The 23,660-nt window shown below is 35.5% G+C and overlaps 1 protein-coding gene across 5 annotated transcripts in view; it reads right to left on the reverse strand.

Moving 5' to 3' along the window:
- Positions 1-11,515: 11,515 nt before the first annotated feature.
- The window catches only part of A1CF (APOBEC1 complementation factor), a 76,502-nt gene continuing 64,357 nt past the window's right edge, over positions 11,516-23,660 (reverse strand). For 2 of the 5 annotated variants that reach the window (XM_033130662.1, XM_033130660.1), the window contains 4 exons: positions 22,821-23,026; positions 19,352-19,488; positions 18,495-18,643; positions 11,516-15,545 (listed from right to left, as the gene is read on the reverse strand). In XM_033130662.1, the coding sequence (XP_032986553.1) occupies positions 15,394-15,545; positions 18,495-18,643; positions 19,352-19,488; positions 22,821-23,026 (644 nt within the window). In that variant the 3' untranslated portion in view covers positions 11,516-15,393. The remainder of the gene's footprint in view (positions 15,546-18,494; positions 18,644-19,351; positions 19,489-22,820; positions 23,027-23,660) is intronic. The other 3 variants (XR_004425318.1, XR_004425317.1, XM_033130661.1) reach the window with 3 other exon arrangements.

Raw genomic sequence — 23,660 nt, forward strand, 5'->3', positions numbered from 1 at the left:
CTTTTTTCTTTTTTTCCCAATACATTCTTATACTCAGATCACCAGAATTCTCATCCTTTGTTTTCTCTACCCTACTGCTTTTACTATTTCACACCCTTTATATATATATATATATATATATATATATATATATATATATATATATATATATACATATACATATATATATATCCTGTTAACCTGTTAATATAGAACAAGCTATGCACATAATAAAATTATACCATTTGATAAGTTTTGACATATGTATACACTCACAGAATCTTCATCACAGTCAAGATGATGAACTTAGACATCACTCTCACAGGTTTCTTACTGCTGCTTGGAAATCCTTCCCTCTGCTCCACCCCCAGGCGACGACTGGTCTACTTTCTCACTCTAGATGAATTTGCATTTTCTAGTATTTTACATATGTGGAATCACACAGTATGTACTCTCTTATGTCTGGCTTCTTTCACTTAGTGTACTTATTTTGAGATTCATCCACGTTGTAGCATATATCAGTAGTTCATTCTGTTTATTGCTGAGCAACATCCCTTATATGAATGTATCACGATTTATTTATTGATTCAGTTGTTGATGAATGTTTCAGCTTTTTGCAGTTATTGACTATTACAAATAAAGCTGCTATGAACATTCATGTACAGGTCTTTGTGTGCATGTGTGCTTTTGTTTCTCTTGGCTCAATAGCTAGGAATAGAATGGCTAGATCATATGATAGGTATATGTTTAATTTTTTAAAAGCAGCTTTCTTGAGCTTTATATATATTTGATATATAATGCAGTGCATATTTAAATTATACAATTTGAAAAGTTTTGACATATTTATTCACCTGTGAAAACCACCACATTCAAGATAGTGAACATATGGATCACTCAGAAACGTTTCCTGGTGCTCCCTTATAATTCCCTGTCCTTCCCCACCCGACACCCTGGCAAACACTGATCAATTTTCTGTCTCTGTAGATTATGCTGTGTTTTCTAGAATTTTAGAAAATGGAAAATACAGTATGTTCTATTTTATGTTTGACTTCTTTCACCTAGCATAATTATTTTAAAATTCATCAGTGGTGTAATGTATTAACAGTTTGTTCCTTTTTCTTGATGAGTTGTACTCCATTTTATATAGATTTTTGGTTATTGCAGATAAAGCTGATAGGAACATTCATGTACAAGTTTTATACAGAAATACATTTTCATTTTTCTTGGGTAAATGTGTAGGAATAGAATGGCTGGATCATATAGCGAGTGGACATTTAGCTAAGACACTACCAACTGTTTTCCAGAGTCGTTGTATCATTTTACATCCCCAACAGCAGTGACTAAAAGTGCCAGTTCCCCCACATCCTTGCCATCACTTGGTTTGTGGTCTATTTAATTTCAGCTATTTGACTACATGAATAGAGGTAGCTCATTGTGGTCTTACTTCGCATTTCCTTAACGAGTGATGCTGTTGAGCATCTTTTTATGTGCTTACTTGCCACCGTATATCAACTTTGGTGACGTGTTCATTCAAATCTTTTGCCCTTTTCTTACTGGATTGTTTGTGTTCTTAGTGTTAAGTGTTGAGAGTTTTTTTTACATATTCTGGATACATTTTTTTTTATATAAGATATATGCTTTGCAAAGATTTTCTACCAGCCTGTGGCTTGTTTCATCCTTTTTTGAAGACAAGATTTTAAAAATTTTGATGCAGTTCAATTGATCAATTTGTTCTTTTATAGATTATGCTTCTGGTGTTGTATCTAAGAAATCACTGCTTATCCAAAGGGTCACAAAATTGATCTTTTATTTTTTCTTCTGGAAGTTTAATTGTTATAGGTTTTTAATTGTTATAGGTTTTAAATTGTATTCTATGATTTCTTTTGAGTTAGTTGTGTAAGGTGTGAGGTACGGATCAAAGTTTACTGTTTTACATATAAATATGCAATTGTTTCAGCACCATTTGTTGAAAACACTATCATTTCTCCTCTGAATTGACTTTGAACTGCTGTCAAAACTCAGTTTTATATACATATGTGTAAGTCTATTTTTTGGACTCTATTTTGTTCCATTGATCTATTTTACTATCCTGACACCAAAACCACAATGTCTTGGTTACAATATTAAGTCTAGAAGTCAGGTAAATAAGACTTCAAACTTTATTCTTCTTTTCAAAGTTAGCTAACATAATCGATATGCATTTTTGTCTAAATTTTCGATTCATTTTGTCAACATATAAATAAGACTGCTGGGATTTGGGTTGGGATTCCATTGAAACTGTAAATCAATTCAGGGAGAATTGACATTTTAATCACATTGAATCTTCTGCCCCATGAACATGATGCATCCTAAACCTAAGTATTTATTTGTTTTCTTTAACTTTCTTTAATTACTTTCTCTAATTACTCAGAAATGTTTTTTAGTTTTTATTGTATAGGCCTCGCATGTCTCTTAGTATATTGAAACCTAAGTATTTAATACTTTTTGGTAATATTCCAAACTGTGTTGCTTTTTAAATTTCAACTTTGGATTATTTGCTCTTACTATCTATATAATTTTATTTTTGAATATTTATCTTATGTCCCTACAACCCTGCTAAACTCACTTATTACTTCTAGTAGCTTTTTGGTAGAGTGCATCAGATTTTCTATATAGACCATCATGTTGTCTGTGAATAAAGGTGATATTACTTCTTCCTTTTCAATCTGGATTATTTTTCTTTTTTTTTTTGTCTTATTGCACTGGCAAGAACCTCCAGCACACTACTAAATAGATACAGTAGAATTGGACATCAAGGTCTATTTTCTGATCCCAGGGGGAAAGCCTAGAGATTGTCACCATTAGCATAATGTTAGATGGAGGTTTATTTGTGGATGACCTTTGTCATTTTGACAAGTTCCCTTTACTTCCTAGTGGGCGGAGCATTGTTACAGTCATAAAGTTTTCTTTTTAAGTTTCTTTGTCTGATTTTGGTGTTTGGGTAAAGCTGGACTCAGAATAGGCGAAAACTATTCCTCCTTTTCAATTTTCCAGAAGAGTTTATATATAATTGGTGTTATTTCTTCCTTAAATGTCTGATAGATTTCATTAGTGAAGCTATCTATGTATGAAGTTTTCTTTATGGGGAAGGTTTTATCTATAAGTTCAATTTACATAATAGTTATTGGACTATTCAGGTTATCTATTTCTTCTTGATTAAGTTTTAGTAGTTTGTGTCTTTCAAGGAATTTGCCTATTTCATCTTAACTGCTGAATTTATCTTCATAAATTTGTTTATAATATTCTCTTATCTTTTCAATATCTGTAGAATCTGTGGTATATTAGTAATTTGTTGTCTTTTCTCCTTTTTTCCTAATCAGTTGTCTAGAGGCTTACTAATATTATTGGTCTTATAAAAGAAATGGCTTTTGATTTCATTAATTTCCTTTATTGTTTTCTTGTTTTTTATTCATTTTCGTCTTTATTACTTTCTTCCTCCTGCCTAATTTAGTTTACCCTCTTTTTTTATATTAAAAAGATGATTTGAGACCTTCTTTTTAATATTTCTTTTAGTGCTATAAATTTTTCCCTAAGTATTTTTTTGTGATATCCCAGATATTTTGATATGTTATGTTTTCCTTCAAAATATGTTATAATTTTCTTTGACTCATATTATTTTGGGAAGCATATTATTTATTATCCAAATATTTGGGATTTTCCAAATATCTTTCTGTTATTTTCAATTTGATTCCATTGTGGTCAGAGAATGTGCTCTTTATGACTTGAATTCTTTTAAATTTATTGAGATTTGTTTTATAGCCCAGAATATGGTCTCATTGGAAAATATTCTGTGTACACTTGAAAAGAATATATATTCTGCTGTGGTTGGGTGGAGTAGTCTATACATGTTGATTTAGTTATATTAGTAACATTTTTTAGTCAATTGACACTGTTCAAGTTGAGAGCATTTTTCAAATCCTCCATATTTTTCACTGATAGTCTCTCTATTTGTTCTATTAATTATTGAGTGATGTTTCAGTCTCTAATGATAATTATGCATTTGTCTATTCCTCCTTTCAATTCCCTCAGCTTGTCCTTCATATATTTTGAAGTTCTATTATTAGGTACACACATATGTAGGATTGTGATTTCTTCTTCAAATTAATTTCTTCATCATTATGAAATAGACTTTTTTCATCCCTGGCAATAATTTTTGTCATACCTTTTTGACATACCTTTTTGACTTTTTATCTGAGTATCTGTGGCCTGGGATAAACCTGGAATTTATGTCCATTAGTATACTGATTTAGCTCTCAGCTCTCTTATTTCTGGTATTTCTCTTATGCTCTGTCTCCAGGGACTCCTTTTCCTAGTTCCTCTAGCTAAAATAAAAAGGTATGTTTCTCATGTAGTTCTATACTACTTGGTCTGTTCTTGGGTAAAGTGGCAAGAAAAAGTAGTTAAAATGAGGATTCCCCCCATACTCTTCTTCTTCAGAGCACAGGGGTCTCTTTTGTGGTCCTGTTGCTTGGAGATATGAATTTTCTCCAGGGGTTTTAGGTCCCTGTGCTGCTGCTATAACCACTGCCATTGCAGCGGCACAGCCTTGCAATGAGATTGGGTGGTGGGGGTTGGGGTGGGAGGAGGGGCAGAACTGTGAGAGAAAATAGAGAATAAGAAAGGGAAAATATAAGGACACTCCCCCCCACCCCCCACCTCCCACCCCACCCCCCACCTTCCACTCCACTTCAAGGATTCCTTTGCTCCCAGGAGAGAAGGAATAGTCCTGGTCTCTGGTTCTCAGGAGCTTTTCCTGGGCTTCTGGGTAGAAAGGTGGTTTTCTCTTGGAGGTTTTAGTGTGCATACTTCTTGCACAATTCTGTGACTCAGGTCACTTTAGGATAAATCCGAGCAGATAAAAGAGAAAAAAAATCTCCAGAAAACTCACTTTCATTATGGATTTATCTTCAAGTTTTGACTTCCCACCCCAAGCCACCTCCTGGAATTTTCTGTTGTAATCATTGGAGAAATGGACTGTGCTTGGTTTACTTCAGTTTGGACAGCACCACAAGTCTGTGAGCCTGACTTTTACTTGTTCCTTAGAGAAGAGAACCTGGAAATTTCTATCAGTCCCCTAAATCCCATTTGTAGATTTTTGTAATAATAATAACTTCTATTTATTTGATTCTTGCCATGTCAGACAGTATGATGAGTACTCTAACGTACATAATCTCAATCAGGGAGACAGTATAAATTTTTTTTTTTTTAATGAATGAGGAAACAGAATCAGTCCATTTAATTTTCCCAAGTTCCCAGCTATTAGTAACTGGCGGAGCAACTCAGGTCTGACTGCTCCAAAGCCTGTGCTCTTAGCCATTCTGCGAGGCAGCATGGGATTTAAAAGAACAATAGGAACCACACTGAGGTGGAATCTGAATGCTAGAGTAGCAGGACTCAGTTTACAAATCAGCATGAAAGAAAAAAATTACTGTTTTATAACTCACCTTGATTTTTGACTGAGCTCCCATCTTGTGGGACAGGTAAAAAGAAAAACTAGCCAAGGTTCATCCTCCCGTTCCTGAGACTGTGCTACAATTTTTGGTACTCTGAATAGTAGTGGGAATGGAAGGCTTGGTCCTTACTAATGTGTCACAGAGATAACACCAATGTCTCTGTCCCCATAGCCCCTTTCATTTCCTTTGAGAAGTCCTTGCTATGTTTGGGGCATGGCCATGTGTTCAAGGCTGCATGAGCTTGCTCTGTACACATTCTTTCCCTTGCTTCTCCATGATACTCTGTCTCTACTATAAATCACTTTCTCCCACTCTTTCACTTCCTCCGAAAACTCTAGAAATTCTTTGAATTGCTAAAGCTTTTGGAAAACCACAGCCAGAAAGGCTTGCATGGAATCTCTATTTGACGTTTGGCCAGATATCTTTATTGAAGCAATGGTAGACAGATGGACCTACTGAAAAAGGGGGAAAATACAGCAAGAATAGAAGTCAGGTAATAGCTTCTTTTCCCTTCCCTTCCCTTCTCTTCCTGTTTCTCTACCCCACCCTCTTTCACTCCCTCCATCCTTTACTCCCTCCCTTCATCCATCCCTCCTTTTCTTTCTTCTTTCCACTCAATCAGCATTTTCGAGCATCTCCTATGAGGTATATCCAACTTCCTTTGCTTTTATCCTCCCTACTATTGAACATATGATCCTGCATACTGACAATAGCAAGTTATCCATAAGCTCAAAAATTGAATTGGTGTTTCTGATTTTTGCATAGCAGCTTTAGTGACTCTCAGATGGTAAACATATTTGCATTTACTGTAACTTTGTAACTTTTCAGTGTTATATTAGTTATCTATTGCTTCATGATGAATTATCCTGAAACTTAGCAACTTAAAATAACAGCGCTCATTATCTCACAGTTTCTGTGGAGCAGGAATCCAGGCACGATTTAACTGGGTCCTCTGCTTCAGCATCTCTCATAATCTGCAATCCATGTGTTAGCCCAGGCTGCCGTTCTGTCAAGGCTCTATTGAGGAGGGTTCTGTTTCCAAGCTCAATCATGTGGTTGTTGCCAGGACTCGGTTCCTCACAGGCTGCTGTCTGGAGGCTGCCTTCAGTTCCTTGCCATATGGCCCTTTCCATAGCACAGCTTACAACATGGCAGCTGGCTTTATCAGAGTGATAAAGGAGATCCAGCAAGTTGGAAATCAGAATCTTTTATAACCCAATCTCAGAAGCAATAGCCATATTTTATTCATTAGAAGTGAGCCACTAGGCCCATCCTGCACTTAAGGGAAGGGATTATACGGCAGTCTGAATACTGGAGGTGAGATCAGTGGAACCATCCCTATCACAACTGTACTTTCAACGAGGGACAATACTTCAAGGAAACCTGAGGTAAATTGACAGTTTCCTTTTATTTGGTGAAGGAGAGCCAAGACTCATAGACAATCTAGTATGTGCTAAGCCTGGTGCTAGGTGATTTCATGTGCCTTACTTTATTTGACGCTCACATTTTTCCTGTGATGTGGGTATTTGTGCCAGAGTCTGCTAGTTTTCCTCAATATTCATTCTCCCATCCTTACATAGTAAAATAGTTTTTTATAGTTGCCCAGATAAAGACTACATTTCCCACCCTCTCTTGCACCAAGGTGTGACCATGTGCTCAAGTTCCGGCCAATGGGGATGTAAAACATAGTGTTGTGTGGCAGCTTCCAATGAATCTCCTTAAAGGGAAGCTGGTAGGTGTCCTTCGCTCTTCTTCTTTGTCCTTCCTCTATCCTTCTATTTGGAATGTAAATGTCACCATCTTAGTCCATGAGATTAAGATCATGCAAGTAAAGTCACGAGAAGAAAGACCCTCTGTTCATGACACTGTGAAACACAATACCAGCATTGAAATTTTGGGGAGAGGGACAAAAAATTGGAGTCTTAATTAAACCACTGCTATTTTTTGGTACTGTCTCTGGCAGCCAACCTAATCCTAGCTATTTCAGAATTTGGCACTTAGACGTGGAGTGTTACCTGTAACAGAAGTCATAATATGTGGTGTTGGCTTGGGTTGTGCAGGTTTGGTCAAGTTTTTGTAAAGGGCCAGATGGCAAATAGTTTCGGCTTTATAGGCCATCTATTGTTTTGGTCACAAACTCTTCTTTTTCTAAAACAACTTTTAAAAATATAAACACCACATATTAGCTTGGTCCTTTAAAAATGTAACCACTAAAAAAAAAAATAAAATAAAAAAATAAATAAATAAAAATAAAAATGTAACCACCATTCTTACTTAGTTCAAAGGCCAACAAAACAAAGGCAGCTGGATTTAGTCTTTGAGGGATAGTTCTCTGACCTCTGCTCTGTCCATCAGGAGTCAGCAGATGCCCCCAGGGCAAATGTTGACTTCAGTGCCCACTTACCTTTCTGGAATCATGTTTTCTCATTATTTTCAGTTTCTGAGTATTTCTCTTGTTTTCTTTATTGATTGGAAAATAATGCACTTAATTATTAAAAGTTACATTTTCTCACAGAAGGTACACCAGAGGGGAATTTTATAAAAGATACAAATGCAAAGAAATCACCAGAAGGACATTGCAGTAATGGGTCATTAATATTTAGGTATTTACTCAAAAAGAGTAAAACTTTAGTTTTCAGAAAAGAAAAAAAAATAATCAGCAACTCATGTTGTTACTTTTTATAACTTGGTAATGGTACTTGAAAATTCAATTAAAATCATTTTGTCATCCTGTAATTACAATAGTCGTTACAACAGTGCCTTAGTTCTCATTTCATGTGATTTATAATTCTATGGTACCCATTATATCTTTCAAACCAATGATTATTTTCTCATTGAATGAATGTTGTGATTTTACTTAGTATATATACGTATTTAGATAGATAGCAGCATTCTATAAAACATTGTACTCAAAGTACAAAAATAAGTGTTTTATACACACTTTTAAATACTGTCTTGTTCTCTTTTTGTACCTCAGCTAACTAACTTCACATAAATAAAGTCAATAATAATAAAAAGGAAATGAAACAAAAAATTGTTTAACATCTAGAAACTCGAAATGCATTTTGCTGACAGTTTGCTTTTCGTTAAGAGATAGGGGATAACAATATCTGGATATACTGCAGTCAGAAAAGTAGAAAAAAGAAAGAACTCATGAAGGAATAGGAATAAAAATACCAACAATTACATTAAATGTTTAAACCAGTTATGATAATGGATTGACTTAAATAAACTTATCTGTAGCCTGTGAATCCGAAGATCTCTTAGGAATTATAGTAGAAAATGCCAAATTTCAAAATAAAATTTACATTTAAAAAAGTATATATACTTTATTGCAATCATTTATTGCAAAAAATATAGGTATAGATAAGACTTGTTAAATAGATTCTTGACTTTTATAAACACAAGTATATTTAGAAAACAGAGAGTGTTAATGACCAAAATGTTTTCAAGTAAATAAAAAACATGGGTACCTGATCATTCACATCATAAATTAGTACGCAAATATCACAAATCCCTGTTTTAAAGCTCCTTCTGTCTCTCACTAAAAGTTTTTCTTCTTTTTATTTTTGCGTAGTCTTTTATATTTCTCCTGGGGAAAATATTTGAAAACTCATTTTTATTTAAATAGCTATAATAATAGATCAAAAGTGAAATTCACCTTTAAAAAAGGCTTAGCGTACAAACCTAGTGTTTGGCAATAATAATGAAAACTTAAAATTTAGAACAGAGTTGATTATTTTGGGGATTTTGACTAGGTGATGAAACCCACCAGCTGATGTACTAAAATAAGTGCAATTATATTCAGATTTAAAAAAATGCAGAATGGACCACTAGAGTGTGTACCTCATTGAGGAAAGAAGTTAAAAAGTATAATATATATTTGTACTCACAGTTTCTGGCATAAGAGTAAATACATGGTAAATACAGACTGCTTATATGTTTATGAAGACTAGGCTTGTGGGTTAATAGATATAGAGCCCGTAAAATTGGTTTCATTCTCAATATTAGAAAAGAACAGGAAAAGGAAATTCTATAAAAAGGGAAAATACCTGTCGATATTATTTTCCATTAAAAGTAGTAAAACCTTTTTATGGGATTATATGAGGCTTTTGGTGAAGAATAGTTGAGGAGCAACCGTAATGCTGAAGTTAAATGCAAGAGAAGTAGTGTTTGAATAAAATTGTAAAACACAGAAGGAGCTGAAAAGGAATGTACTTTTTAAGGTGAAGTTTTCCCCAGGAAGTTCTTTCTGGTTTGGGGTGTTTCAATGAAGAAAGGAACCAGAAAATGCTTTTATGACCTTCCTAACACCCAATGGATCTCGACAGACCAAGCACTTGTCCCCAAGAGCTATCTTTCCTCTTGTCCCCTGCCCAGTCTGAACCAGTGGCTGTTTAGCTCTGTGACCGAAGGCAGAAAACTCAGGACTCACAGCCCAGGGGCAGTGGGAAGGAAAGTAGGACCCGAAGGGGCTGGGTAGAGGGACAGCTAACTAGGGGGTGGATTGAGGGTAATTTGGAGAAGATGATGCATTTCTCGCCATTCACTATGCCCTTACCCTGGTCAGAAACAAGTAGCCGGGCACTTAAGTTTAAGTTGTATCTGTTCTGATGAGGATAAAACCAATTCTACAACATTGAAAAAAAAAAGCTATCTAGATGGGGTCACTGTATAATTTGTCTACACTGGGACACATTTGAGAGTAAGAAGAGCTATCACTAATATTTTTAAAGTGGGACAGCAGACGTAAGCTAGCACTGTCCTGGCACACCCAGATACATTGCCAGAGAGACACTGCTGAACTCTGGGTGGGGTTGACATTCTTCAGTCTCCAAGAAGTTCCTGCTGGCAGCTTACTTTCTTTAAAATGCTGTTTCTTGGTATCTCCCCTCCCCTTAGACAAAGTAACATATGTGAAAAAACGTATTTTTTTTTCTTGATTTCTCTCTCAACATAGGAAATGTCTGCAAGGAAGAGGTAGGTGCAGAGCATTCTGTATTTCATTCCAGGCACTTTAGAATGGATGAAGGCTTCTGGTTTCCAAATTACTTTTCACTTCTAGATTGGTTATAAATTTCTCTTCACTCTCAGCTCAAGTATAAGGTTTTCTTTGATCTTTCCTGCAAAACTGAGGGGAGCAGGGGTCACATAAAGTTTGCAGGCTTTCATAAATGAGTCTATGTGTTTAGGTGGACATATGGCCTTATTAAACCTATGCATTCTACGTTCTATATAAACATTGTAAGAAAAAGCTGGCTTTTAAAACGTTTGGCATTTTGTGGGCAATGTAATATTTTGCACACATATTTTATTGAATAAAAATGTTAAAAATGTTTTACTCCATAAGAGATAGAGTACAGGTGTCAGATAAATCTCATTTTCCTGATAGTTTTACTCATTATAGTAGGACTTGCTGTGCTTTGTTCTAACACTGACAAATACAGACTTATAGACTGGTGGATACATAACACTTTCTCTGCGTATGTTCTTGTAAAACTCAAAGCATTTTCAAGATGTCACTAGAATAAAACAAAATGTCAACATCAGATTTGACAATCACTTTAGCAAAACCCAGTAGATAACTGTTGTGTGTCGGATAGCAATGTTTTGTGACCTAATTTCTCTCTGTCTTCCAATAAGTATATTAACATTCCTAAATTATGCTATTAATGTTTTTCTTTTAAAACATTTATCACAAAGTTCACCTATGGTGTCATATTTGAAACAATTTTGTCTTTTAACAGATATATCTACAAGATACAAAAATGTATTTACAAAATATAAAAAGTACCAAGTCTCTAAGGTTAAGTTGTGGGTATGTTTTCACTTCCTGGCAACTTCCATATGAGTGCAAGAAGGAGATAAATGACCATGGCCTTATGTGACTACTGGGACACACTGTTCAATTTTAATGGTAAATTACTTTTGGAAAATCTTGGATAGGGCTGGAGTTGCACAGCAATAGTAAATTTTACCCAACTTTGTAGCTTTGAGTACAAAGACGATTTACTCAAAATACTAACTTTCTTTATTGATCCTTATTCTGCAAAAGACATCCTGGAGAATTTCCCTGTCCCCATGGATTCAAACATGACCCTGTTATCCAAGACAGAACTATAAAATAGTCATTTAGAAATAGAGTGAAAATTAGCATAAACTGAAAATAATATTGAGGCAATATTTATAAAAAGATAATCTATGTGATTGAAAGAATGTGTCTTTAAAAATAAACTTTTAAGTCAAACTAAAACTAATTTCTTGCATAGCTAGTAACAATACATAGCTATTTAATTTTCATCTACCATAAAATGTTAAAGAACTGTGGCTTGGAAATAAGTCCTCTTTTGTTAAATATTTTTTGAAGTCCATATTTTCTTAACACGAGGTAGCTTTCCAGCAGCGTTTTAAGTGCTGTGACCCAAATACAGTGTGGTTCAGCATGATAGCAAGTTTAGGCAGGGTCAGGAGGGGAAAACTAGGTACCTAAGAGAAATACGTTTTGTTGTGGTTAAAGCTGGTCTGCTTTTACTAATGGGGTGGGAGAGAAGTTCAGCAATTTTAGAAGAAGAAACATTTTTACAGGTAGGAAAATATTAGGTTGGTGCAAAAGTAATTGCGGTTTTTGCAATTGTTTTTAACCTTTTAAACCGCAATTACTTTTACACCAACCTCATAGCTATCGACTCTCACTGCTGATCCATTTCCTTCAAAGTTACATTGGCTCATTTTAATTCTCAGTAAGCTATTAATTACCAAAATTTAGAAACCCAATTCTAATTTACTAGATATTTCTAAATTATAGGTTTGGGTATTTTATATTATTAGTTGGTTGGTTGACTCATTTTCATTTTTTCCATGAACAATTTTTTCTAGGAAGCAATAAGAAATAGCTGAAAAATGGGTATTGATACATACAAGGTATGATTGGTATTAAATAGATGCTAAGTATGAAGTCCAAATATACAAAGAGCATGCAAAATAAACCTTTGGTTCTACACTTGAGTTTTTAAATATCTCCTTTTTTTAAACCCAGTATACCTGGACTTGCTTTACATTACTTAACTTGGGCAAAGTAAATGCAAACAGATGACATGGTAGACACATCTACACTTTTTATGAATATGTTCTGATGGAATTGAAAGTAGTTTCTAGATTTTATTAGAGTGAAGTAAAATTTCAGCAATAAATAAAACCACATCTACTCACTTGAGCAAAATGCGTCCTTAGGAAGTAAATGTCATGGATACTTGTGGTTTTCCTCAGGCAAGTAATGAGATTGTGTTCCAGTGGTAATTTTCTTGATACTTTGGTATTATTCTATTGTACATTTAGGTCTTTGCTTTTAACCTTAAAAAAAAGTGATAATAATTTAATCTGGAATAATGATTTTTCTCATGAAGGGTTTCCTGTATTAACTTACTGTGTGTTTATTTTGATTAAATTGAAAATTCCTCTGGATGAAACCTTCTATTTTGCATTGACTAGACATTCAGAGTGTCATTTTACATTGATTGATTGATTGATTGATTATTATTTTTAAGGAGGGCACAGCTCACAGTCGCCCATGCGGGCATCGAACCGGCAACCTTGGTGCTATCAGCACCACACTCTAACAAACTGAGCTAACTGGCCATCCCCACATGTATTTTTAAAGATTTTAAAAAACATTAAAACTTTTGCTTCTTGGAATTTGGAAAGCTTTTATGGACTGAGTAGGAATTTGTAAGCCCCCACTGTAATTACTCTCTTTGAGTATAACAGCTGGTCTGTGGGGAGTGTAAATTTGGACCTAAGAATTGTTTAAGGAGTAATTTTTCACTTTCTCATTTTTTGAGTTTGTTCGTTTGAAGTCAATATGAATTATACTTAAATTCATATGTTCATGAGATGAGTATATGTAAAACAAATAATTTGACAATTTGCTTTCACGTTGACAAATTTTCTTGCATTTTGTTTTTTTTCTATTTAACAAAAGTGAAATAAAAAAGAAAAAAATGTTAAGGGATAGAATGAAAATACAAATATAGCAGTTCCCAAACTTTGTTGCAAATTGGAATTACCAAAGGATTTTAAAAAACACTGATGCCAGGCTCTGACCCCAAGACATTCCAATGTAATTGGTGTGAGGTATGATCTTGGCATGGGCGGTATGAAAAGCTCCCCAGGTGTTTCTAATGTGTAGTCAAGTTTGGGAACCACTGTTCTAGAAAATAAGAGAAGCAAAATGTGAAGCTGAAAACACAAGACCTTTCAGAGTTTCATCAGGAGCGTTGAGGCCTTTGGTATCTGATTGGAGTTAATAGAACTGAAAGGTGACAAAGACTTTTAATTGTTATTGGAATTTATCTGATTTTGATTGGAATCTGGCCTGATGTTGGATCACAGAATTCCATTCAAGAGTTGACAATTTTTTAAATGCCTCTGTAGTTATATTTTTTGTTTGAGTCCTATAGAATTTTACAAGGGCTAAGGGATTTTTTAAAATGGAAATTGTAGTAGTACTGTTATGTCTTAAATCACAAATGAGACTGGAGTGGTAGTAATAGGTATTTGGTATTTGGACTTTGATTATTTCTGTTTTGAACAAAAAGCAATCATTTACATGGATGGCAGGAAAATAGTATCTTCTACTTCCCCCTACATCCCAGTTTTTATAGCACCCTCACCTCCATCAGATGTTGCTGGAGAAGAGGCCCCAAACTCTAGGGACTTTTGGTAAGTAACACCACTGCTGAGTGTCTAAAGAATCAGCTTCTAATCAGCAGTGACAGATGTAAGGTTTTCCTGTAACAGTTCCAAGACCAAAGCACTCAGCTATGTTAAAGCTGTCTGATACTTATTGGAAGTCAAAGCAAGGGGGAAGGTAGAGGATTTCTTGGCAGATTTAGTATCAGTGGGTTAGACAGTTCAAGGCTGAACCCAAGTTAACATAACTGTCTCTGAATGCTAGATGGTGGTCTGGGTACTGCAAAAAAGATCAAAGAAATAAGAATAAATCTTCACTTCTTTCTTTGAAATGACTTTTCAGCCAATTTGCTGAATAGCAAAAAATATCATAGGTGATATTCTGTAGATGTGATTGCCTTTTTTAAGATACCAGAGATGAGCAAAATGAGGCTGAAATGAAAATAAAGCAATATGTTAAATATTTAAAATGAGAAAAAGTCACTTCAAGTTGGAACGATGATTGTGTTGTAGGATCCTTGGGAGGGGCAGGAGTTCCAGGGGAAAAGAGGTGTGGGCTAATGAGCTTACTAAACAATTGGCCTGGATTTTTTTTGAACCATGTCTATAAGAGACCACATCAATTTCCAGGAAGTCCCCAGGGATTTCTGGGGACAGGGCGATCCTGACCTATGACACATTGACTGGATGGAATTTTTAAACTGCAGTGATGCTGTCTTCATCCTCCCTTGGACAGGCTTTTCACAAACTCCACTGTGCGAACGTGCCCGGCGTAGTGGGCAATGGGGAACACGTTTTGAAAAGCATCCCCCCACCCTCACTCTGCCTTTTGTGACTTTGTGTATCACAAAAGCAGCTGTGAGCCAGGGTTCAGACTCTAGAGTTTCCTTGGGTCCCTTTGTTATTACTAACTGCCCAGTTCTGCGCAGCCGTCTCTCCACTCGGTCAGGGTTTGTAAACATATTCGCAATGCACTCAGGAACTTTGGAAGAACAACTTTTGGGGGCATTGGCTCTTTAGCTTTCTGTTAGACAAAAGGCTCCTTACCTTTTGATTGTATTAGGAGTAACATTCTCAGGTCAAGATTCTATAGTTAGTATAAGCTATACAGTCTCAGGAAAGGCATCATTTTAGGAAAAGTATTACATGTGATCATTAGGGGACTGAGTTAGAGGTTTATTTCTTCTATATAGAGTTTTGTATATCTTATTATTAAAATAAAAGGCAATTATCTTCAGAAGGCTCCATATGCATCCCCTCGTGCAGTCACTGCAAAAGTGGGGTAGACCTCATACGTTGTGTATGCTGCTAAGTCTTGTCCAAGGGTCATTGCTTGCTTGAGCTGAGCTGCAGACACAGGTGCAGTTGTGCCAGGGACAGCATATCCTGGAGGAGGAGGCAGAGAAAATTTAATGAAAGGGATTCTGATTTGCTTCCCTTTGGCTTATTGTCTTCTTTTTGGAATATGTACAAATTCTCATATGTCCATTTTAAAAGGTGCTCTCAGGGAACTCATTCTTTAGGGGACAGTGTTCCTCAAAATGAGGTCAGAAACCTGTGTCAGAATCACTTCCCTCTTAAATAATTAGAAACATTGCGGATAGATTCCAAGAAACAGAAATTTAACAGGATGCTGAGTTGATTAAAGTTTGAGATTTAGAACTTTTACAGAGGGTCTCAAAATTTATAAAGGAGGGAGGATCGGTTGGTATGGCGTGGAGAATGGGGGCCTGTGGGTCTGCTTCTGCTGCATACTCAACCCCTACCTAAATGAAATGTTAAAACCAGTTGCTTTACTTAACTAAGAAGTATGTGTAAGAACTGAGTAGACCAGTAGGAGAAATATTTAAAGTTCTAGCTTATTTTTAGAGTTTAGCACCATGAAAGCAAATACCTAGCCTGTCCACAACTAGACCTAACCATGAAGGGCAAATAATATCTTCTCAACCTTCCTTTAAGCTGTCTTTGGTGTATTTGCAGGCCTTGAAGTTCGTCCTCACTCTCAGATAACCAAGGGGTTTGACCGATAAGGAAATCATCATGTATCTAGTTGATTAATATTAACTTTTGAAGAAGACAGCATAGCAGCTATTACCTAAAAGCAATATTTCCCTGTTAAAGTTTTGACCAAAACCTAGGCATTTCTGACATGATCCAAATATTGTAAAAGATGACCAAAAAAAAAAAAAAGAAAAGAAAAGTATACTTAAGCAACGAATGGGGACTTGATTTAAAAAAAAGCAAAAGCTCATTTGGTTTATGTGCTGTGGAAGTCTGCCCAATCCCAGACACATTGATTTCTTTCTGGTGGCTTCTCAGGAGGTGGTGGCAGGAAACTGGCTGGACTATTAAAAAAAAATCAAATCCAACCCTTGGCTCGTGCACTTTGGGCTGTAATGCTGACTAATGCACTAGTGAAGTTTGCTACATTTCCAAGGATATGAGAAATGTGTTAACGATTACTTTCATAATTTTGGAAACAGTATTTCTAAAGTAAGTAAGTGAATGTATGTGTAGCATAGATTTTATCTCTAGGGATTTTGAATTTTCTTTTCCAATTTGGCTAATTTCTTAAGTGCAGGAGTATTTGTGTTTCAAACAGATTATTTCCTTGCAACCTATTATTCTCTGCTTGATTCCACAGTAAAGCTATAAGAGGAGTTCTGATATTCTTAGGCATTCCCACGACAACTCTCACACCCTAAATATTTTTCACTTCGCAGGAGCAAATAGAAGTGAGGATAAGATAAAACATTCTTGCATAAAAGTAAGTCCTTTCTGAAGTGAAAGTAAACTTTAAAATTCTTCTGACAATGGCTCATTTATTTTTATAATACATTACAGTTAGGTGTCTTTGGGGTGCAGCTTTCTGCAAGACAGGGGTTCAACTTTCTCCAAGAACTGAGAAGTCCTGAGAGGTCCCCAGTAGACAGACATGTCAACACACTATTGCATGCAAAGCAAGTACTGGGCTGATGGCCCCAGTACAACCCAGGGCAGAATTTGCTCTTTGCAGTGGCAGCTGTTCCCTTGGTAACCTCTCAGGGGCACTCCATACATCTCCTGGTTCTATAGAACAAGACTGGAATTGAGGTCACATTCATGTGTGAAGCATGATTAGTTTCAGCTTCACTTGCCTGAGTGGAGGATATATTCACAATTTTTGAGAAATAAAAGAAAATGAGAGTGATTCAGGTGTTATGGATGTGAGGACTAGAGTTCTCATTCCTTCATATACCCAATATATGAATTAATCAATCAATATGAATGTCATAGTTCTAAATCTAGCCAGAACTCTGATTTGGGCTTATGGGGGGTATACTAAGACAACGACAAGTCAGTACAACAAATTTCTTTAAAAGAAATAAACTTTCCTTACTAAAAAGGAATGGAGATACTCAAACTAAATGCTGAGGGAAAATTTCCAAAAGAAATTTCTTATCTGGTCCTCTTTAATTTCTAGAGGATTCATTTTTAATTACCAGCATTTGTTGTGGGTACCTAATAAATGGGGAAAAGTCTTTTAAATGTAACCCTGAAGGCATGTTGGTCTACAGACAGGCTTTTTTTTTAAAGCAATCAGCTTATGCCCCAGACCAAAATTACAGAACAGATAAAATGAGGTCTGATTATGTACATATTGAAAGGATCTCTCTCTCTCTCTCTCTCTCTCTCTCTCTCTCTCTCTCTCTCTCTCTCTCTGACACACACAGAGCTTTTGACTTAAACTAATTTAAGAAAAACGTGATCTGCATATCTCTTTCAAAAATCAAAGTAATAAAAATAGAATTGAAGGTTAGATTTGGGGAGGGATCCCAAGGATTGCTTAAAAGCTGATAGATCTTGACCAAATGACTTAATCTTTCCAGTACTTGGTTTCTTCATCTGTACAATGGGCATTATGATAGAACCTATCTACCTTTTGTGGTATCATGAGCATTACTGACATAATATAAATCATGCTGGGCATTTAGGTGTGTCTGGCACACTGTAAGAGCTCAAATAGATATCAGCTGTTAACAGGCAGTTCCAATCTCTCTTGCTAAAAGTGAAAACCAAACCAAATGAAACCAAAGCAAATCAGATGCAGAAAGACTGACTCAAGATCACACAGCTGTTAAAGCAGAGCCGAAACCAGACCCCACTTCTGCTGCCCAGCTCAGTTCTCTTGCTTTATACTTGAATAGTTCATTTATCTGGCAAATTCTTTTTGGTCACAGATGGCGTAAATCGGATTTGTTTTGGGTGTTCACAAACAACTCTAGGGTCCAATGTACCAAGAAGGGTTTCCCAAACACTCTTCAGGGTACCATTTCTGGTGCAATATTTCCATACCTGGAAAAGCAGTAGCAGCAGCAGCAGCAGCTACAGTCGGAGCGTCAGCTCCATCGATGGGAATACCCAGGGTCTGCAGAGTGTATTCGGCTGCATATGTCTTTGCTTCGTCCACATAGGCGCTTAACTTCGGAGGTGTGAAAGCGTGTCTGGAAAGTGTAGTCAGCGTAGGCGTTTTAAACTTGTGCTACTGAGTCAGGTAAAAATCTAAGGTGCTGCTAGCTTTTTCAGATGATAATAGAATTTTGTATGGGTATTTTTCATTCTCTTTGCTATTAAAACTTCTACATGTATATGCATGTAAGAATATTTGTGAACTGACCTAGCACATCAGTGACTGATGACATTTCTGGAGCATAATTGTAACTCATTACGTGGCTTTTCTAAGATACATGTGAAACACAGTTGTTCCTAAAATATGTAGAAATGCAGGCTCAAGGTAAAATTCAGAAGGTGATATCCACTAACAGAGAGGTTGTATCTCTGGTCTAAAATTTAAATGACAGAACATGACGTTATGTATAAAATGGCAATTTCATGTGGTTGAACGTAAATACTACACAGATAAGTGAATAGGCTACAATTTTCATATCTATTACATTTTACATCTGCAGTCCTCTGTGGGTTGATTATACTATCTGGTCTTCATTGTCTGTATGAAACTTAGGGGCTTTAAGATGCCAGTCCCATAGGTGGCATATACATCCCAACTACACATCTCAACATTTGCATTTAATGAAAAATGAGTAGGTAGTAGACTTGAATATTTCTCTCATTTAGATAGTGATAAACACATTTACTTTACAAGAGCCTCATTCTAAAATCTAAATGATTAGGAACTTGGAGAAGATACCCACATTGCAGGATTCTGGCTGGCCAGAGCAGGAATGGTTATTTTGTATAAGAATAGTTGTCTTTGATCTTGTCCAATGGCAGAGTGCAGTTGATATACTGGCTGTCCCCAGTTATTTTTCTGACAAATTTCTTCTAGTATCTACAAGAGTGAAAAAAGATTTCCCTTTCAAATGTCACATTTGCATTATTTCTCCAGCTTTCAGTTTTTTAAACTCTGCTCCTTAGAGTTTAAGCTGATACAAGAAGATATAAAATGCCACATGGTTTAATGACTCATAAAATTTAAGGTGAACTCAATTTGAACTCCTTTTAAAACGTTAGTTCTATTCATTCATAAAAATCATTTTCACACCATTTATTCTAATGTTTTTAGTTTAGTCCATTAGCTGTAACTTTTTACTAATAGTTTACTTTTATGATTTGTTTGATATGTTTATTCCATTAAAAAAAATTTGATATTCTAGCACTGTCTGGATTTATTCATTAGTACCCTCCATCCTTCTGTTTATAATGGCTTAGAGAAAATAACCAAGAATACAGTATATTCTTATTTCATATTATTTATCATAGGGTTTTAACTTCACAGTTTCATAAAAATAGAGTTTAAAAGTTTACTGGGTTACTGTTTAATGTTGAGCATACATAGATGGATGTTGACAGTTGCGATGTTTTTGGCAAAACACTACCTCTGGTTATTTTTACAGTGATCTCATTTACAGCATCTTCCTGTATGCTTTTTTCCTTTTGTCATTATTCCAAACTGAATCGTGTCTAAAGGCACTTATCTTCTTCATCCTGAAGCCATGTTTGGTGACTCACAAGCCCCAATGCTCCCATTAGTCAGCAGATTCAGTAGACTGTGTAAAAAATAGGGCATACGTCTGAAAAAATAATTCTTTGGGACAGAACAATGTCCCAGGATGAATCTACGGAACTTATCTCATTTGTTCTAACACCAATCCAGCTGCAATAGCATAACATTTTCCAGTTTATTAAACTTGTAGATTGCTCCTATCTTCTCTATTAACTTTTCCTTTTACTATTCTTGTCTTTGTAGCTTTCTTAGTTTTGTAGCATCGCTTGTCTGCTGCAAAACATTCTCCAAGGTTCCTGGGCAATAATAAATTGCTTTAACTGGCAGACATTCTGCCTTCCTGTCTAGGCCCATTGGGTAAACACACACTAAGGGACTACCAACTCTAACTATTGACTCTGCAGGGAAGCTCTTGTTCTTTTGCTCTTGCCGGAAGTTTGTAACTCCACCATGGAGTTGTTCAGGCTCCATCCACGTTGGCTGGGAGTGACATGGTCTTCAGTTTCTACACCATAGTTGCGGAAATTCAGGGACAAATTAGTTAAAGCACTTTCATTAGTTGATACAGATGGTTGTGCACATATTAAGATAACGCATGACCAATTTCTAATTAGGTTTGGTATAAAAAGCAGAGATTATTACTCATGCTATAAAAGCTCTTAGAAATGTTATACTGAATTTGTGATGATTACTGGTTTTTATTTTCTTAAAAGATTTGCAGGTATCCCGGTACTTTAATAAGGTTCCTTATTTTGAGATTTTAATGCAAAGTAGATTAGATGACTAGTTTTGTGTTTTCTGAGCAGAGCTTCATCGTGGCATTTACTAGATTTTATTGTAATTGTCTGTATATTTGTCAGTATCCTCTCATTGAATTGGGATATCATTTCCCCCAGTTTTATTGCGATATGATTGACATATATCACTATATGAATTTCAGGTATACAGCATGATGGTTTGACTTACATATATTGTGAAATGATTACCCTAATAAGTTTAGTTAGCATCTATCATCTTATGTAGCTACAATAAAAAGAAAAAGAAAAAAGGAAAAAAAATTCCTTGTGATAAGAACTCTTAGGATTTACTCTTAACAACTTTCGTATGTATCATACAGTGGTATTAACCATAGTCATCTCATCGTATACATTACATTTCTACTACTTATTTATCTTATAATTAAAAGTTTGTACCTTTTAATTACCTTCCTCAAATTCCACCACCCCCGTTATCCACCACTGACAACTGCAAATCTGATCTCTTTTTCTGAGTCTGGATTTTTCTTTTTAAGATTCCACGTATAAGTGAGATTATACAGTATTTGTCTTTCTTTGTCTGACTTATTTCACCTAGCATGATGCCCTCAAGGTCCATCCATGTTGCCTCAAATGTCAGGATTTCCTCCTTTTTTCTTTTTTAAAAATATGTTGACCATTTGTGCATCTTCTTTGGAAAAATGTCTGTTCAGGGCTTTTGCTCATTTTTTAATTGGATTATTGTTGTGCCGTACATTAATAATTTTTGATGGCAAGGATTCTGTTGTATTTACTCACTTTTGCATCCCCAGGAGCCTATCACAATGCAGGCCCAGTTAATGGTTTTTGAACAAACAAATGATTGCTGTTTACCACTCTGATAGGCATTTTTTTTAATTGCCTAGATTAACAGGGTTAACAGAAACCTTAGATGAACTAATTTGTGTGTATAAAACAGCCATTAATCCTATAAAAAAATACCAATGAGCTTTTAGAAAACCAAGTTTTCTATTTGACTGAAATCATAAGGCTACTTCCATAAATTTAGGGCTTATCCCTTTGGGGTAAGAGTAGGAAAATTTCCTTTAGAATATACAAACTGTAACTCCGAACAACTAGATTTTGGTTATTCAGCAAAAGCGTCTCTGCAGAGAGACCAGCATGCACTGTACCTTCATAGGGAACACTCTAAGGGTTAACACAAGTCCTGTTTTATGTTATTTTTAACCCTGGTTTGTTATTCAGTTTTCGTACTGGAACAACTTTTAATTTTCCAATAATAAAAACCACAGTCTCATGCAGAAATCTGGAAACCTAGAACTGTGAAATGAAAGCAATAAAAACTCACCATAATGCCACTGTTCAAATACAATCACTGCAGAAGACTTGATTTGATATGATTATGGCACCTCATACTTAATGTGAGTAATGATATTACCATAGACAGCGTGGTGTTTTTTCCTTAAAAACAGTGTTTGCGAGAAAAGATGTCCTAAATGGTCTATTCATTCCCTCTCATGCATACTCTTCATTTGCTCACCAACCTGGCTTACACACAATTGGCATTTATTTTCAATTAAGTTTATTTGCTTCATATTATTTTAAGGTATTGGTTGATAATTCTTAATAGCTCTCAGGATCTTTGCATTTCAGTAGAAGATTATTTAAATTGTCAAATTTTATAATTAAAAAGAAAAAGAGTCTATAATGGAACAATAGAACTCAATACTTAGCATTCTTTCATAGTACATTATGTTGATTGGTCACTTTATCTACGTTAAAAAAACCAAACCCAAACAAAACAATAGTCCAAGTAGGGATCAAGTGAAATCGTTTGATGAAAAGTGAATGATGGTCTTTGGTTCAACTTAAAGAAACTATCTCTGGAATAACATTACCTACCTGGGGAGCGAGTTTAATTCCTTGGGGTTTTAAGGTGACAGGATTCATCGGGGTGAGCTCCATCCCAGGTAAGAGATCATAGAGTTTGTCTTCTTTCTTTTCTCCTTTGACCTGGTATCCACGACCCAGGCCTGTATATGCCAAATAGCCACGGCCGCCCAGTCCTCTCACTCCCGCAGCCCCTACAGGTACATTCATGTAAATTTCTAGGAATGTAAGAAGGCATTAAGCTGAATCAAACCACCAGAAAATCACCCTGAATCTTACTGTAATGGAAAAGTTAGCCCGAGTCACATTGATTATTGCCCCGAAGATGGGGAAAAACCTCTAGGATTCTAATGTAATGAAACTCAATATAAAGTGGGGTTCACCGTACGTGGCTTTTTTTTTTCCTTTTTCTTTCTTTCTTTTCTTTTTTTTTTGTCTTCTTTTTTAACTACCTGGAAGAAAGCAGTATGTCCTATCAAAGCTACTGATAAGTACAAGAACCACTTTAAAACTTTGGAACAGAGAAACATTTTGCAGTTTCTGACTTCAGATAACCTTTCGTTGACATTTATTTTCTGTAGAATAATGTTGGCAAAGTGCTTTTGAAAAACATCCTAGCAAAATATGGTTACATGTATTAAAATCAGTCTTGCATTTTATTTTTTTGTCATTGATCAGTAAATCAGAAATGAATTCTAGCTTTCCCAATGACCTGTTGGAAAACCAACATGTAGAAAGCATTTTAAGTTCACCATTTTCTCTCTTAATGTTTTGTCAATACGAGGAGTACATTTCCATTGAGTTTCATTAATAGATTCCTTTTGATTTTTTTGTTTTGCCACATTGCTACTT

This window comes from Rhinolophus ferrumequinum, chromosome 16, assembly GCF_004115265.2.
Source record: "Rhinolophus ferrumequinum isolate MPI-CBG mRhiFer1 chromosome 16, mRhiFer1_v1.p, whole genome shotgun sequence".
Classification (NCBI taxonomy): domain Eukaryota; kingdom Metazoa; phylum Chordata; class Mammalia; order Chiroptera; family Rhinolophidae; genus Rhinolophus; species Rhinolophus ferrumequinum.